Source organism: Chelonoidis abingdonii, chromosome 26 (genome assembly GCF_003597395.2).
Source record: "Chelonoidis abingdonii isolate Lonesome George chromosome 26, CheloAbing_2.0, whole genome shotgun sequence".
In the NCBI taxonomy this organism is placed as follows: Eukaryota; Metazoa; Chordata; order Testudines; family Testudinidae; genus Chelonoidis; species Chelonoidis abingdonii.
In genome coordinates this window covers 8,590,604-8,608,502 of record NC_133794.1, presented here as the reverse complement: position 1 = coordinate 8,608,502, position 17,899 = coordinate 8,590,604, and the positions used below count along the sequence as shown (strand labels likewise).

Genomic DNA, 17,899 nt, shown 5'->3' with positions numbered 1-17,899 from the left:
TGCAGGCGGCCCCTCCCCGGCGGGGACAGTCCGCACGAGTCGGCCCCGGGTGTCCGGTGACACCCGCCCGCCGGGCGGCTCCTCCCGGGCGGCGCTGCGCTCCCGGGAGCGGGATCGAGGCGAAGGAGGAGCCGGACACTCACAGCTTCCCGCCCCCTTTCCCTTAACCTTGCGCCTCAGCTCTCAGCTGACCATCAACACCGCCATCGTGTACATGCACCGCTTCTACATGGTCCAGGCCTTCAGCCAGTTCCATCGCAATGTGAGTATCGCTCGGACTGTCCCTCCCTGCTCTGATGTTCCTTAGCAGCGTTCCCCGGGCAGTGCGTTGGGGAAGTGCGGCCATGGCACGAGACCAGGAGGCGTGAGGTCTGGGTTCTCTTTCTGCGCTTTTTCTCGGTCTGCTGTGTGGCCCTGAGCGCATCACTTGTTTGTACCTCCATTTACTTATCTGAAAACAGAAGTAACACTCCCCTACTTGGGAGGGGAGGTTGGGAGCTTTGGCTGATATCTTTGGGGAAAAGCTGTGATGTATCTGACAGTACAGTAGTTACACTTTTGTCACAGCTGATAGTCTTTGGATCTTTAAAAGATCTTTCTTGTTATGTGAATGTTCTCTCTAGACAGTCTTAGAAATTGACTTTTTGTAGTTTTAATCCTGAACTTTTACTGATGCTTTTTAAAAAAAAAAAAAAGCTTAAGGTTTTCCTACTAGACATCTAAATGGGATACAGGAAGAGTGTCCTCTCAAATCTGTATTTCCACCTTATCTCTTCATTTGAAGCCTGGAGGAAATCAGTAAATCCAATGGTTTTGGAGCTCTAAGATTGCTCTGTCTCATAGCAGCAGACCCCATCAGGACGCTAACATTACAAGCTTTTGAATACTTGAACCAGGAGACCATTTTTGTTTTTCTCCTTCTATGAAGTCTGTGGCCCCAGCAGCCCTGTTCTTGGCAGCCAAGGTGGAGGAACAGCCTCGGAAGCTGGAGCATGTAATCAAGGTAGCACATGCATGCCTGCATCCTCAGGACACCCTTCCAGACACTAGAAGTGAGGTAAGTGGCCAGACACCAGCAGAATGATTTCCATGCTCGAGAGGGAGGGATGAGAACATTCTCAAAGGGTACTGCATCCTGAAATGTAAAATCCTGGTAACAGAAGTAACTTGTGGGGCTAAAGCATCTCATTAACTCCAGTACATAACCATCTGTTCTGTAAATGAGTGGTTACATTGCAGAATGTAGCTTTCAAATCAACCACTATTGTACAGCACAGTTTTCAGGCTTCTTCAGAGCAGATGACTTGTCTCTCCTGCTCTGTGATCTCTCCTGTTTCCCTCCGCTATGCGGGTGTGAACAAAAGAATCAGATGTGCCATGTAATCGTGTCTGTATTAGAGGCTTCTGAGTAGGGAGTGGACATGTCTGCCAGGGTTAAATAGCACTTGTAGCAAAGCAGAAAATGGTGTATGCAGTTCAGTCCTCTCTCCACCCACCTAATGGTGGGATTGTTTAAAAATGTTTCCATTTTCCCCATCTCTCATGACAGCCCTTCATAATTGGAACTGAGTGTCCAACCCTGCTGGAAGGGGGAAGCTTTATCCAGGAGCCAAAGTTTATAGAACAAAATTGATGAAAAGGTTAAATTTTAACCCACACTGCTCACATTGACATGTCCCTTCGTGTTTAAAACTCTTGCGGAGAGAGAGAGACTAGAGTGTGTAGCTCCAGCCGCAGCAACCCACGTCCAGTGAACACTAGCAAGGGAGCGTATCCATCCAGCACTCTGCTTTCTCTCTTCTGGGAGGGAATCTGTGCTAGTTCCCTCTAGTACTGAGTGGGATAAAGATTCCTCCTTGATTTTTTATTGGCCTCCCTGAGAGAGAGAGTTAGAAATGTGCAGGCTTTATACAGAGTGCCTCATCGTGAGTAACCTGCCTGTCCTCTCAACCCCAGGCTTACCTGCAGCAAGCTCAAGACCTGGTCATTCTAGAGAGCATTATACTGCAGACCCTGGGTAAGTTTTTCAAAGCGGACGGGCTTCCACTCGAATCCCAGACCCAGAGGGTTCCGCAGAGCGGAGAGTCTAACCCTACAGTCTTCTCTACAGCTGGAGGGCAGATGCACAGCTGGCCAGTGAGAGAGCAAGAGTCCAGGCAACAAACTTTTTTCACACCACCAGTTCATCACTTGCTTCTAATACATGTGTTTTTCAGGTTTCACTTTCTTTATTTTGAGTTGTTAACAGCTTAAACATGCAGCGTTTGGCTTGTTTCTATCCCAAACAGGTTTTGTTCTGCTTGGATGCCAGTTACTCTGGGCGCAAGTGCTATAAATTGTAAGAGTGCGGTACTCTAATCCAGTGGCTGGAATAGGAGACAATCTGCTCTGGGTAGCAAAGGGAGCCTGGAATGAATGTTCATGTTTTGATCAGGTTGTCTGCTGCTCATGTTCAGATGGGTTATTGTAGCATCAGTTTTATTTGGATTTTTTTTTTTTAATGTAGCCCTCTACAGCTAAGATTTGGCCTTTTCTATGGCTCTGTAGACACCTGAGTGGTAGAGGCTTCTGTTTATAGTAACATTGACTAAGAAAAAGCCAAGAGAATCTTCTGTTTTTTTTTTTTTTTTTTTAAATGATCTTTACTGATTCATTCAGGAAACAACTAAGTCAGGAGATGACTGAGGGGGGGATATGATAAAGGTATATACAATCATGACACGTGTGGAGAAAGTCAGTGCTGTTTACTCCTTCGTGTAACACAAGAAATAGGGGGCACCAAAGGAATTTAATAGGCAGCAGGTTTAAAACAAACAAAAAAGGAAATATTTTTTCACACAATGCACAGTCAGCCCGTGGAACTCCTTGCCGGAGGATCTTGTGATGGCCAAGACTATAACAGGGTTCAAAAAAGAACTAGATAAGTTCATGGAGGATAGGGGTCCATCAATGGCTATTATCCAGGATGGGCAGGGATGGTATCCCTAGTCTCTTGTTTGCCACAAGCTGGAAATGGTCGACAAGGGATGGATCACTTGGTGATTCCCTGTTCTGTTCATTCCCTCTGGGGCCCCTGGGTTTGGCCACTGTTGGAAGACAGAATACTGGGCTAGCTGGACCTTTGGTCTGACCCAGTCTGGCCGTTCTTATGTTCTTATTCAAACACTTCTCACTAGTCTTTAGCCTGCAAGGTAGTTAATAGCACTTTGCATCTTTATAATTCTTGACTAAACTTCACTACACCTAACTGCCCTGTGAAGTAGGTAAGCATCCCTATCTTGGAGTGCAGAAGGGAGGGCCAGAGATGCTAAGTGGCTTGCCGACGGTTATACAACAAGGTAGCTCTGGTGTCAGCATTTGAAGTGTAGAATTCCTGGCTCCTTGTCCTGTGCTCAGTCCTCCCAGTTGCCTCTTCTAGAATCCCAGTTCTGCCATGAATATGTAGGTGAGAGAAGTAAACGGACACAAGCAGATGCTCAGCATGTGGGCTGTCATTTTAAAAACAACTTGCAAAACTAAATGGAAAACTGAAGCAAGGATTAACCTCATCTGACATTCATGCTACAGGCTCCCTCGAATGGAAGACACCTGCTTCCTTGTGGCTTTTTGAGTGATACAAATTCCTTTAAGCAAATGCTAGTTTTCTTCCTTCCAGCTGCTGCAAGAGGCTTTGTCCTAGTTAAAATCCCTAATAAGTGTTTTGTTTCCAGTGATGTCTCTTCAGCAGTAAGGTGTTTAGCTGCTTGGAAACCAGTGACCTTCCAGTTTTGAGACTGGACAGCTTGATCCTTCTGCTCTATTTCTGCTTGCCTTTGAGCAGAAAGTGTGAGCTTTTAGTGCAGAGGGGAAGCTGACTTGCCTCCCCAGGAGCAGGAGGCGTGTGCGATATGTGAAACCATGAGGGTGCCATGTCTGTTACCTAATGGCCACATGTCTCTGCCTTTCTTTCAGGGTTCGAGATCACTATTGATCACCCGCATACGCATGTGGTGAAATGCACGCAGCTAGTGCGAGGTAAGAGACCTAAAGAGTGCTGTTGAACGCTTGCTACCTTCCCTTACAGAGGTGGCTGCACTTCCGTGTTAGGTAAAGTGGTTCCTGTAGAGAGCTCAGAGTTTAAATAACATGGGATGCTTTGGTTGAAAAGGGGTGTATAAGCAGGAGGTGGGAGCATTCATTAACAGTGGTCCCTGTGAATTACCCAGACAGATACCCCCCAGAGTGTTTCATGGTGGGGTATCTAATGTCTAAGTAAAGATGCTGTAGTGGCAAATTTCTGAAATGGGTGCGGGAATGGGTATAATTTTGAGTTGCTGTAAAGCACAACACAGTGGTTTTGTTAAATGCAAGTTTTCTGTTGCTGTGGGGAAGAACTGAAACAAATCAAACCAGTGGGATCTTTCATATCCAGTTCTGTGCTTTCTGTGGCCGCTTCCTGTAGAAGCCGGTACTTCTAACAGACTATACCCTGGAAGTCTCTGCCAAAGTGTTCAAGCTAACTCTTGTTTTTTTCCTTTCCCTTTCCAGCCAGCAAGGATTTGGCACAAACTTCCTACTTCATGGCGACCAACAGGTTGTTACTTTGAATTGATTCCTATGTTTCTAGCAGAGGGTTTTATCTGGAGATGGTGGGGGAAAATGCCATTTGGACTTATTGGAGGATTATCTAGTGAGTTTGGGAGGGTGTGTAGGGGTATTGCTTAGTGTTGTACAACAGAAGAAAGGATCCCTGCCCCATGGAGCAGTCTACAGCAGATGAGGGACAGCTCCTGGACAGTGCAGACTTCTGTTTGGGCAGTGAGAAGAAGAAATTGATTTTAAAGGGAGTATTTGAAGAAGTGACTGTAAGTGCTTATTTACATTACTGAAGTGCCTGGGAGCCCTTGATGCTAGGCACTGTCCAAACAGAACCAAGCGATGCCTCCTGTTCCAGAGAGCCTTGCACCTGACAGGACAGCAGGTGGATACAGATAGTTGGGGGAATGTGAGGAAGCAGTGAGATTTGGCAGCGGGGTATGCACTGGTCTAATGCTAGAGGTTTATTCCTGAAGAGATGGACTTAGAAAAGAACTAAGGCAGTGTGGCTTCTTTCTCTTAAAAGATCTTGAGGTGACTTCAGATTTTCAAATAAGGATTGAAAAATTAATTCCAGTACCAGTAAGAGGCCCACATTGGAAGCTCTTAAACAAAGGAGTGAAAAATGGAAATTCTTGCAACCATTACTTCATGCAAGCGTGTGGAATCAGGTTAAGTGAAAAGTTGTTTAACTTCAACCATGTGTACTGGAGACACCTAGGTTTCATTCTGGAGGAGATGTTGGAGAAAAGCAGAGCAATATAGTGAAAAATGTAGAAGACAGAGACATGCCCTTAGGTATGCAGCTCTCTGCATCGGAAAGGATTGGTTCAGCAGGTGAACTGAGGCTTAGGCTTCGAATACTTAAAAGTCTTACCTGCATAGCTCTGTTGGTTGGAGGTGGGGGGACCACATCTCTAAGTGGCATAGCTTTGTTGGCAGAGCTTATTTGGGGAACTGAATAAGCTGCATCTCTATTAGTGACTTGTGGTCTGGCTATGCCAATAGTCCATTTTTAGTGTAGATAAGGCCTCAGTTGGAAAATCTGCTTCTATTCCCTGCTCTGCCACTGATTGTGTGTGTGTGAGAGACAGACAGACACACATATGTATGTATCTTGGGCAAGTCCCACTCTGTCCTGCCATTCTGTTGAGTGGAAGTAATTCTCTCCCACCTCAGCAGATTGCTCCAAGGATCTCTGCTGAACTGTTTTTTAATCCTGATGTTACTGATGCATGCTCTCAACCTTCACTCCATCTTAATGTAGCTTTTTGCCTGGGAACTTCTTTTTAAATGACACATTTCAGACATGAACTTACAGAACAAGAGACACAAAGGAAATGCTACAGTGTGGTAGTTTTAGTGATTTGTGGTTCTGTGCTATCAACCCTAAATCATTCTTTAAAATGTTGACTCTTAAGGGCAGGTACCCTGGTACACCAGAGCAGTGCACAGCAGTAATAGCCCACTGGCTAGTTAAACTGATTACGGCAGCTTTGCATCACCAGAGCAGCACATAGCAACCCTAATATACTGGCAGATCTGGCTCTGAATTTGCAATTGACTTAATGGTTTAGAGGGTTGTGTTTGAGCCCAGTTTCTGTGAAAGCAGAGGGGTGTGGGTGGCAGAACCCTCTCCGTGAGTCCCAATGTCGGTGCTTTCCAAGTTTCCTAGACACTGTTTTCTTGATTCCCAAGGCAACAGTGACAGTTGGGCCAAGTAATAGACCAGTGAAAACTCTTGGCATGAGACCAGGCTCCCTTACAGACCATTGAGGCATCAACCAGTGGATTTATGGCATGACAATTGGCTTTAGAAATAGAGTAGTGATTGGCTGAGTTGTCTGTCACAATGACCTCATTTAAGTTACCTGAGCCTGCTTGGGGCCTACACAATAATCAAAACCGTTAGTTACAGCGATTTATTAATGACCTGGCTTACTTCACGACTGACATTTGTACAAATGTAGGCCATGCGCTAGATTTATTTTTAAGTAAAACAAAGGTTTGAAGAGTCCATTCTGAGAAGAACAGGAGTCCTTGTGGCACTTCAGAGACTAACAAATTTATTTGAGCATAAGCTTTCGTGAGCTACAGCCCACTTCATCGGATGCGTAGACTGGAACATATAGTAAGGAGATATATATTATATATATACACACACACACGCATACAGAGAACATGCAAAGGTGGGAGTTGCCCTACCAACTCTAAGAGGCTAATTAAGAGAGAACTTTTGTAGTGATAATCAGGATAGCCCATGTCAGACAGTTTGACATGTTGATTATCACTACAAAAGTTCTCTTAATTAGCCTCTTAGAGTTGGTAGGGCAATTCTCACCTTTTCATTTTTCTCTGTATGTGTATATATATATCTCCTTACTATATGTTCCATTCTATGCATCCAATGAAGTGGGCTGTAGCCCACGAATCTTATGCTCAAATAAATTTGTTAGTCTCCAAGGTGCCACAAGTACTCCTGTTCTTTTTGCGGATACAGACTAATACGGCTGCTACTCTGAAACCTGCCCTTCAGAACAAAGAAGACCAACATATACTAAAACTCATACAGGACTCAGTTTTTAATATTTTTTTAACTACAATTAGATTAATCTAGGAAATCCTCAGGAAACTAATCTTGTATTCTAAGAGTGGATGCTGTAAAGTTGTGACGAATACAATGTATTTTTCATACAAAGCAAAGGTTGAAGCTCTGTGAAATGGAGCTCAACCTTAACTGTAAAGATGTGACTGGCACCTCCATAATAAATTGTGCTATGAAGTGGATTTGTTTGCCGTATTGGGGGGGCTGAGACCCAGTCCTGTCCTGCAGAGTCTCTCTGAGTTGGAAGTTGTTAATCCTCCAGCTCCATTGACATTCAGAAATGGTGTGGTTTGAGGAAGCCAAGGTTTGAGAGTAGGAGGCAGGAGTGGAAGTTTCTGTGGGCTTTGTTGTTTGAACTGTTGTTTGCTGGGTCTCTCACGATGGTGCATGTGTCATTACTGATCACGTTGACTTTACAGGAGTTATGCTTGGCTTGGGAATCGGCATTTTCCAGCCATGTGAATTTGCTTCAGCAGAAGGAATAGAGCTGTCTGAATCTCTCCTCAGGTTGAGCAGAGCCCACTTCCGAGCCTAGGCTCTACCAAGAACCCAGCTGCCCACTGCTTCTCTCGGGCTCTGATGTTGGGCCTCGGGACTTCTGCTGAAGTCCAGCATAACTTAACTTCTTTTCCCCCTGCAATAGGCAATGGGCCCCGGGGCCCAGAGTTGGGAGGAGCTTGTGGAGAAGCCTGGAAGTGAATTGGTTTGAGCAGCACAGGGAGGTAACAAGTGACTTGGCAGTGCTTAGAGACGCCTTGACAACAAGGGATGTATTGGGGGAGGAATTGCCCTTTTCCCTTCAGGAACGTTCCCACCATGCCCACCACTTCCGCAGCGTCTGTTCAGCGGGGGATTGTGTGTGCTGAGGTTCAGGCTTGGGAGTTCATGGCTTTCTGTTTCTCTCTCCCTGCTGGTGACGTCAGCCTGCACCTGACCACCTTCAGCTTGCAGTACACCCCTCCCGTTGTGGCCTGCGTCTGTATCCACCTGGCTTGTAAGTGGTCCAACTGGGAGATCCCAGTCTCCACGGACGGGAAGCACTGGTGGGAATACGTTGATGGCACTGTAACTCTGGAGCTCTTAGACGGTAAGTTTTGGAGCAAGGTCCCCCCAAAAAGGCACTCTTATTATCTTGGCATCTGTTCCTGGGTCTGCCATTCAGACATAGCCGCTGACCAATTCATGGACTTCAAAGGCTTCTGATCTTGCCAAGGTTTTCAGTGTGGCAGCTTCTGTGGTGCAATAGAGACAGTAGAAGTCATGAAGTGGGATGAATTTAAATAGCGCAACTACTTCACCGTATTTCCCTTCCTGAAATAGCTCCATCTCATCATGAATAGCTCCACGCATCAGTGGGCAGCTGGCTTGTGGCTGCTCTACATCCTCCCTCTGACCCTCTCGTCTGTGTTTTGTGTGTCTCCTTTGCAGAGCTGACTCATGAATTCCTGCAGATTCTTGAGAAAACTCCCAACCGGCTCAAACGCATCCGCAACTGGCGGGTAAGAATTTCCTCTTTTGGGCTGCTGTCCACTGCTCTGGCTTCCGAGCTGTGTTGTCTCTAGTTCTGACAGTGCTCAGGGGAGGGGCACTTCAAGATTAAGGTTTAACAGACTATACATTTCTATTTTCATTAGTCTTGAATAGACTCGTTGATGAGATAGCTTTTCTTTTCTAGCCATGGCTTGACAAACCTATTCCTTATGGAGGCTTTTGTAATGCGTCCCTATCTGTGAAGAAGTGGGGAGGGGTGGGCTGCCACTTTCTGTGGCCTCTAATCTTTACTTTAAACCTGTATGTTTGAAGCCATGAGGGCTACACAAACATAAGGATGGCCATACTGTGTCAGACCAAAGGTCCACCTAGCCCAGTATCCTGTCTGCTGACAGCGACCAGTGCCAGGGGCCCCAGAGGGAACGAACAGAACAGGGAATCACCAAGTGATCCATCCCCTGTCACCCATTCTGCCTGCCAGAAGCTGGGAGGCTTGGAACACCATCGCTGCCCATCCTGGCTAATAGCCATTGATGAACTCCTATTCTCCATGAACTTATCTAGTTCTCTTCTGAACCCTGTTATAGTCTTGGCCAACACAACATCTTCTGTCAAGGAGTTCCACAGGTTGACTGCGTTGTGTCAAAAAATACTTACTTTTGTTTGTTCTAAACCTGCCTTTTAATTTCATTTGGTGACCCCTACCTAGCTCGTGTTAGGAGGAGGAGTAAATGCAATTCCTTCTTCACTTTCTCCGCACCAGTCATGATTTTATAGACCTCTGTCAGATCCCCCTTATTCATCTTTTTCCAAGCTGAAAAGTCCCAGTCTTATTTATCTCTCCTTGTATGGCAGCCCTGTTTATACCTCTAATCACTCTTTGTTGCCCTGTTCTGAACCTTTTCCAATTCCAATATATCTTTTTTGAGATGGGACGACCACATCTGCAGTCAGTATTCAAGGTGTGGAGGTACCATAGATTTACACAGAGGCAATATGATATTTTCTGTCTTTTTTGTATCATCTATCCCTTTCTTAATTTCCAACATCATTAGATTTTTTGACGGCTGCTGCACTTTGAGTGGATGTTTTCAGGGAACTATCCACAATGGCACCAAGATCTTTCTTGAGTGGTAACAGCTAATTTAGACCCCATCATTTTATATGTGTAGTTGGGATTATGTTTTCCAACGTGCATTACTTTGAATTTATCAACGTTGAATTTCATCTGCCATTTTGTTGCCCAGTCACCCAGTTTTGTGAGATCCTTTTGTAGCTCTTCGCAGTCTGCCTGGGACTTAAGTATCTTGAGTAGTTTTGTCGTCTGCAGATTTTGCCACCTCACTGTTTACCCCTTTATCCAGATCATTTATGAATGTTAAATAGGACTGGTCCCAGAACAGACCCTGTGGGACACCACTATTTACCTCTCTCCATTCTGAAAACTGACCATTAATTCCTACCCTTTGTTTCCTGTCTTTCACCGGTTACCGATCCCTGAGAGAACTTTCTCTCTCACCCCATGACTGCTTACTTAATCTTTGGTGAGGGACCTTGTCAAAGGCTTTCTGGATATCTAAGAACACTCTATCCACTGGATCTTCCTTGTCCACCTGCTTGTTGACCCCCTCAAAGAATTCTAGTGGATTGGTGAGGCATAATTTCCCTTTACAAAAACCAAGTTGACTCTTCAACAAGAAGTTTATGTTCATCTATGTGTCTGACAATTTTGTTCTTTACTATAGTTTCAACCAGTTTGCTCTGTACTGAAGTCAGGCTTACCGGCCTGTAATTGCTGGGGTCTCTTCTGGAGCCCTTTTTAAAATTGGTGTCAATCCCCTTGAATTTTCCCTGCCTGAAACAATAGAGGTGTGATCTGCCTAAAGCCCTGACACATAGCCAGGTGCCAATTGAGATTGCCCCTCACCCCGGAGCAGGCTGCGCTTTGCTGCTGTCTCTGTTTGTAAATGTGTGGTCTCTTCTGGGGCAAAAATGTGTTTCGCAAACCGTTTGTTCTTCCCTCAGGCTGGTGCTAGAGCAGGTGAGAGATGTACAACTTGTTGCAGGACCCTGCAAAGCTGTGTGATCATGAGCACCTGTTTTGCTGCTAACTCTGCACTGTGGCAGTTGCTCCCTTTCTCCCCCTGAGTGGGTAACAGGGCCTGTGTCGGTGACATAAAGCCACTGAGGTACAAGTGCCCTTTGTTGCTGCTTTATTTCAGGCCTCCCAAGCAGCCAAGAAATCCAAAGCAGATGACCAAGGAGAAGACGAGTGCCTCTCGGAGCAAACTATTCTCAGCATGATCTCCAGGAACAATTCTGACATGAACATTGCAGGCTTAATGAGTATGTCAACTTCCTCGACTGCAGGAGCTGGGCCTCCCCTCCCAGATGAAGAGGAATCGCCCAGTGATCTGAGCAGTATGGATATGTTTCAGTCAGAGCACTGGATGACCCACCATCCTCCACACAAACTAGAGGCTGGCCAGGTTCACAGGACTAACGAAAGCTCAGCAGTCGCTGAGCAGGATGGCGTGGCTTACCAGAAGCAGAGCAGCAAGAGCGCGCCGTCGGCAAAGGTGTCGCTGAAAGAGTACCGCGCCAAGCATGCTGAAGAGCTGGCCGCACAGAAGCGGCAGCTGGAGAACATGGAGGCCAATGTGCGCTCTCAGTACGCTTATGCTGCACAGAATCTCCTGGTCCAGCAGCAGAGGGAGAGGGAGGTCCAGCAGGAGAACAACCCCTCGCCAGTTGTCCTGAAGATTCCCACCAGCAGCTCTGAAAGCACAGAGCGCCCACCTTTGGAAAAGAGCGACAAGGCCTCCGCCCTGAAGCTGAGGATCCCTGTGGCAGGGGGAGGAGGGGACAGACAACTTGCCTCCAAACCAGAGGAGATCAAAATGCGCATCAAGGTGCCGACTGCCTCAGATCGGCACAGCTCCTCAGACGAGAGCAGCGGGAAGAGTCGGGAGCACAAGGAGAAACACAAGGCCCATTTGTCCAACCACCACCATCGCAATCATCACTCGCACAAACACTTGCATGCGCAGCCCACAGCTGGGGCCAGCAGCGCTGGGGGCAAGCGACCAGGAGACTCTAAACACAGCAGCCAGCAGAGCACCCTGGCCCATAAAAGCTTCAGCTTGTCTGGGTCCTCTCGGAAGAGGCCTCTCCTGGAAGAGGTGTCGGCTGCTGCACATGAGCACCAGCCGAAAATCAGTAAGAGCTCCAAAGCTGCTGGCATGCAATTTTCCTTTGCCCACCTCCCTGGGGCTGCCCAGCTTCCCGGGCACAGCTTGGATGCAGCTGGCCTTCCCTTCCCCCAGGCCGGCAAAGCCAGGGGGACCCATGGGAAATCGGACAAAGGCCCCACTGGGGCTAATGGGCACAACACAAACCAGGCCATTGACTACCAGGATACAGTCAACATGCTGCACTCGCTGCTGAGTGCCCAGGGTATGCAGCCCACCCAGCCCCCGGCTTTCGACTTTGCCCACTCGTATGGCGAGTACTTGAATCCAAGGGCCCCTGCGAGCTCCAGAGCTGCCAACACGGACAAGCCCCGACCACCCCCACTGCCCTCAGAACCCCCTCCCCCCCTCCCTCCTCTGCCCAAGTAAAGTCCTTTTTACTACTGAGTTTGTATAGACATGCCTGGAATCTGGGCCGCCCCCTGCAGGGGAGGGGCAGGGTGCTCGGACCCCACTGCCTCACAAAACTATTTTATTATTATTATTATTATTATTATTTTATTATTGGTCTTAGAGTGCGGAGTCCTCCAAGCTGTGAAAGGATAAAATGTCCTTCCTTCTCCTTGCTCTCCCCATCAGAATCCCATGGGGCTGCAGGGGCCTGCCCCCTCTTGGAACAGAGCCCCCTCTGCGTGTTGTGCAGGGGGGGTGGGGATGTGGGGGTACCTAAAACGTGTCGCAGAATCTCTTAAAAACATTTTAAAAATAATTTAAACTAAGTTATATCTGTTCATAGTATTTTATTCACTTTAATTTTGTGAAGCTGGCAGGTGGTGTAAAGTGCCCTAGGGCTGCTGCAGGGGCTGGGGGAGGGAGCTTGAGGGAAGGGCTTGTATGGCTTGTCCTCAGCCCAGTTGAATGCTGAGTGGTGTAGAGGAGGTGCTCGGGAGCTGACCTGTACGAAGAGGGGCATGAATGGAAGCAGCATGGTCTGGTGGTGATGGAGCCAGGGAATCCCAGCGTGGGGCATTACCTGGGCTGAGTCACTTCAGTTTCCTCATTCATGAAATAAGGTTGGTGCTGACCACCACCACCTCCCCCTTGCAAAGGGCTTTACCCACGGGTTGGTATTGGCTCTGTCCCTCCTCCCTGTGGAGGGGAGGATCCCTCTGCACCTCAGTATCACTGCGAGGCAAGGGCAGTTCCCTATCAGATCATGCTGGTTCCACTGAAAAGTCCCCACTGCTGTGACCGGCTCAGTCTGCCACTGCCAGTAGTGAGGAGGGTTACAGGGTCAGAGTGACTGGAGTCTGGCTGGCTGCTACGCGAAGGGGCTGCTGAAATGCAGAGGGGTGTGCAGCCTAGAGCGGCCAGGACCTGACATTGCTATGGGAGCAGCAGCAAGATGCCATCAGGGATCTTGCTCCAGTCTCCTGGGGGAGCCGGGGGGAAGCCTGGCAGCGGAGGTGAGATTGGGGAGAGAGGATGGTGCTGTGCCCAGGAGTGGGGTGAAACAGAATTGTGCTTGGGGGTGCTTCAAAGTGTATTTCAATTGCATTATGGAATGAGATTCTTCCTATTTGTTGTTACAAAGAAAAAATACTGCAAAAAAGTGAATTGTTTTGAAATAGTCCCTTTTTAGGGGGCTGGGGTCGAATGTGACAGGACCAGTCAGGCCAGTGTGTGACTCGAGTTTTCACTGCAGAAGGGGCTGGGACCCTCACTGGGCTGACGTTCCTGTGGGGGTTGGGAATCTGTGTCTCCGCCAGCCATCTGGGGCCAGAGTTGCTGCCTGTGTATTTCTGCCTGCTCAGTGCTCAGAGAGAGAAGCGGTCAAGTACTTGTAGCTGGCTTGAGTTCTGGGGGCTGTTTGGAATGGGAGCCCCCTGAAGGTGGCAGTGGCTGGAAAGAGATCTAGTTGTTGTTTCTGCCTAATGCAGAATCCTCCTTGCATTTGCTCAGGTCTCTTGGAATCTGACCGTTTTAACATACCCTCCTGCCCCTCACCTGCTGGCTAACACTGGAGCTCTAATGCAGAGTATGTGCGTCAAAGATGCAGTACCAACATCTCCTAGGATCTGAGGCAGCTGCTGGAGACAGGTCACAGTCTGGGTTTTTAATGGCATCCTCTCAAAATGCACAAGTCCTCTGCAAAGCTTGGACTGGATTCTGCTCTTACTCTGGTGTCAGTCGGGGGGAAATTGCTGAAGTCAATCCAGACTGACGCAAGTTTTACCCAGAGGAGAGTCTGACCCAGTGCAGATGGCTGAAGTCAAGCAAAAGCACCAAGATAGAGATTAGCTGAGGGAGGGACTCTAGGATCAGCCTACTGGTGTCTCCTGTTCTCCATGCAGCTTTGTTAGAGCAGTTGAGTTTCTGCTGGCTAGAAAAGTCCATCCTGCATCTGTGTGGCACAGACTGGAGAGCACCTCTAGGGGTAGCTTGTGGAGGGATCCCTATGGCTGCTTTGCTGCTGTTCTCTCACAGAACTTGGACCCAGAGCTGCTGTGGAAGCGGGGGAGCCTCTGTTAGTTTGGGCCAAGCTTTTTTGTTTCATTTACTAATCTCTTCAAGAAGCTGGAGGTTTTCCAATATGGCTCAGGTTATAATCTTCCAAATTTCCAGTAAACTGTCTTCACACGCTTCTGGGAAACGTCCTCTCCCCTGCATTGAACTCTGCCTGGCTTTTTAACGTTCTGTTTAACCTGGAACTGCACTGTCCCAGGCCAGGGAGACTATCTCAGTGCAGGGCTGTCAGCCAGTACCAGCCTCATCTAGTTTTGGGTGCAAAACTTTTCTTTTTACATATGTAACACTGAGACTCCCAGCAGGGATTTGGTCTTTGCTTAACCCTCAGTTTTTGCAGCACACTAGCTGTCTCTCTGAGCCATTAATACAGCTTTTTTAAATCACAGATATAAGCACTTTCTAGCTCTGCCTTTTCACTATTAGGGATTTTTAGTTTACTGTTCTGATGTAGCCGCCTCTTCAGGGGTTGGATGGACCAGACCCTTCATAGAGTTCAACAGACGGGGGTTTCTCTGGGAGGGGTCTTGTCAGTTTCTGGAAGAGAGATATTTTTTAAATGGCTACATTTCTTAGAACTTCCAGCTGCAGAGCTAACCCTGGGGCTGACACACTGCTCTTCACCCTCTGCCATAAAGAAGTACATCCCATGGCCAGGCTTCAGGAATTCTGTTCCCATTTGGACCCCGCAATGAAAAGGCCAGTCTTCCAAGAGTGCTCAGAGCCCACCAGCTGCCACTGAGATCACCCAGGAATCCTGGTTTGGTGGATTGTGTAAAACTTGAAGCTGTCTTAAAAAATGGAGGGGGAAAAACCCAACTGTTAAATTTATCTCCTTCATAACAGGTGTGAGCTTGCGAATCCTGCATAATTTGTGGTATGTAAGGAACACAGGTCTTGCGGGTATTTGTCCTATATGGTGGCCCCTATTTAAAGGATGGGCCCTGGGTTAAGATTGTGGGGGACAAATTCTGTGGGGGGGAACTTGGTTCTCTAGGTTTTCTTCCCTTTGTGATTAAAAAAAAAAAAAAAAAGTACAAAAAGGTAAATGACTTGTAGGGGGGTTTCCCTTTCAAGATACAGTGAGTTCAGCTTGAATCATGGAGGAACTTCCTTCTGGCATCCCTGCCCAAAACACATCTCGCATCCCATGTGGACAAAAAGCACAATGCACTGGATAGAAAAATCACTAGTGTTTCAATGCATGAATTCAGTGTCTGCTGTACCATCTAAAATTGCCTGTAGGTTTTATCCAGAATTCTTGGTGTGTTCATGTAAGAGAGCAGAGACTCTGACTGCCCATGTGCTATGGGACCAACTTGGGTGTGATGGGAAGAGTGGGCATTAGTGGATAAGGAAATGGAAGTAGGTGGCTCAGACTTACTCATTTGGTATTCTGTGGTGACCAAACTGAGCTTTGGTCTAAGCTGACTTTCCTCCTGGCAGTGGAAAGAATGGCATGGGTGTAAGTCACTGGATGATGGAGGCTGCTCTACCTTAAATACTTACTAGTTGCTTTTCCTGCATTGCCTCTCTTTGTGTACGTTACCTGACTTCCTCAGCCACTGAATGCCATATTTGTGCAAAAGGCTTCTCTGCCACTTCACTGGATGTGCAATGTACAATGCTGCTGAAATTGGCGGACACTTTCCATGAACATTCCAATCTTTTCTTCCAAATTCAATTTGTCCTCATTTCTTGAGAAGGTGGGGAGTAAAAATACAGGGTCTGTGAAACCTCTGCAATGAGAGGACAAAAGCTCTGCCTGAACTTTCCACAGCACAGCTAACCTCCTGCAGTCGTGAATCTGCTCTTTCACACAGACACTAAGGCAAATATTGATTGTGAAGTTAGCAACAAAGAGTCCTGTGTCACCTTACAGACAAACGTGTTTTGGAGCATCAACTTTGGTAGGTGTGTGATGAAGTGGGTATTCACCCACGAAAGTTTATGGTCCAGTACGTCTGTTAGTCTGTAAAGGTGCCACAGGACTCTTTGTTGCTTTTTACAGATCCAGACTAACACAGCTACCCCTCTGATGCTTGAGATTGTGAAGACAGCCGCCCTGCCCCTGATAGCACTCCAACATGCTTTTCCCCTCTGAGGAAGTGAATGATCTAAAATCCTTCATTCCTTTGTTTGGGGAAGTGATGGGAGGGAAGGATGACTGCAGGGGTGTGGGGGAGGAAGGGTAATTTAATCTGTTCTGAAGTGTTACAAATATTTAAACTTTGGATATCTTTTAAAAAGACAAGTTTGCTACAATTCCATTGTAAACTTGTTTCGCTTTGAGACATGGCTATGCTGTCTGTCTGAGGGGCACAACTGGCTTGAGCCTTCACTACCACCCCACTAGTGGGATGTGAAAGGAACATCTGACAGCATTCAAAGTACTGGTGCTTCACAACACCTTTTGACTACTGGTGGTCTGTACAGCGTGAGCTGGGGTGTGTGTGTGTGGGGGGGTGATACAACTGCAGCATTGCTAAGCTTTCTCCTTTTTACCATCATATGAAACTCAAATTGGATTCAAATTTTTTTTTTTAGTTTAAACCCACATCAAGCCAAAGAGCCAAATCAATGCGTTTTCTGATCTCTCACTCAGGGTCTGCCTTGTGGTTGCAAACTGACCGATTTGGGTTTTTTTCCCTTCCCTTCCACTGCTGCCTATCTCCTGATACCTACTGCATCCTACCCCCGCCCCCCCAATACAAAATGTGAAGAGCTTCCTCTGCACAAACCAGCAGGAAACTGGATAACTAATTTAGCTACAGGTGTTTGGGATCTTGCTGTCAAGTATGTTTCTCTCTGTATTTATCCACATCAATAAACATTAAAGGCAAAGGAGTCAACAAATTCAACTGCTGCTTGTCATTTTGTTAAATGATAATTACAAAGGGAAAATAGGCTGACCTTGAGGTTAAGGGGCAGACCTAGGTTCTCCTCCTGAGTCTATCCCAGACTTTGTTGCTGTTCCTCAGTTTGTCCCATACTGAAAGTGGGGAGGGGAGTGTCAGCCACCCAGCTTGGAGGCTGAGTTAATGAGGGTTTGACAGGGTGGGCTGGCTGGCTGGGGAAGTGCCACTTGTTAAGACTCCTGCAGGAAAAAGATGGTGAGTAAACTACTACAAGAGGAAGAACCCTCCCTGATCTCATCTGTTCTGTTATTGAAAAATAGGAAGCTCCTGACTGCATGTAATTGCAATAGTGTGCTCCTTGCCTCTTGCTGTGCAGCATTCCCTATTCAGTGCCTTCATTACGCTGCAGGCTGGAGCTTCAGCCTGACAAGCCTGACAGGGAATTTATAGGCTAGGAGGAGTGGCTCAAGCCTAGTTGGTGCAGTGGACAGCTGGAATTTGCTTCCCTCCCAGTGACCCTGAGTGTGGTCCAAGATGGGTATTTTATCTAGCTAGGCACAGCTAGTTGTAGCTGCGTAATACTGATGGGGTGGGGGGTAATAGGAGCCTATATAAGAGAGGACTGTCCCTGTAAAATGGGAACACCTGGTCAC

General features: G+C 47.2%; 1 protein-coding gene across 3 annotated transcripts in view; it reads left to right on the top strand.

The window, feature by feature from the left end:
* CCNT1 (cyclin T1) overlaps positions 1-17,244 on the top strand; it is a 53,784-nt gene extending 36,540 nt beyond the window's left edge. The window contains exons 2-9 of one of the 3 annotated variants that reach the window (XM_075061140.1): positions 6-262; positions 929-1,057; positions 1,957-2,017; positions 3,952-4,014; positions 4,528-4,573; positions 8,104-8,267; positions 8,609-8,679; positions 10,894-17,244. In XM_075061140.1, the coding sequence (XP_074917241.1) occupies positions 215-262; positions 929-1,057; positions 1,957-2,017; positions 3,952-4,014; positions 4,528-4,573; positions 8,104-8,267; positions 8,609-8,679; positions 10,894-12,291 (1,980 nt within the window). In that variant the 5' untranslated portion in view covers positions 6-214 and the 3' untranslated portion in view covers positions 12,292-17,244. Of the gene's footprint in view, positions 1-5; positions 263-928; positions 1,058-1,956; positions 2,018-3,951; positions 4,015-4,527; positions 4,574-8,103; positions 8,268-8,608; positions 8,680-10,893 lie in introns of those variants that run through there. The other 2 variants (XM_075061141.1, XM_075061142.1) reach the window with 2 other exon arrangements.
* The last annotated feature ends 655 nt before the right edge of the window (positions 17,245-17,899 follow it).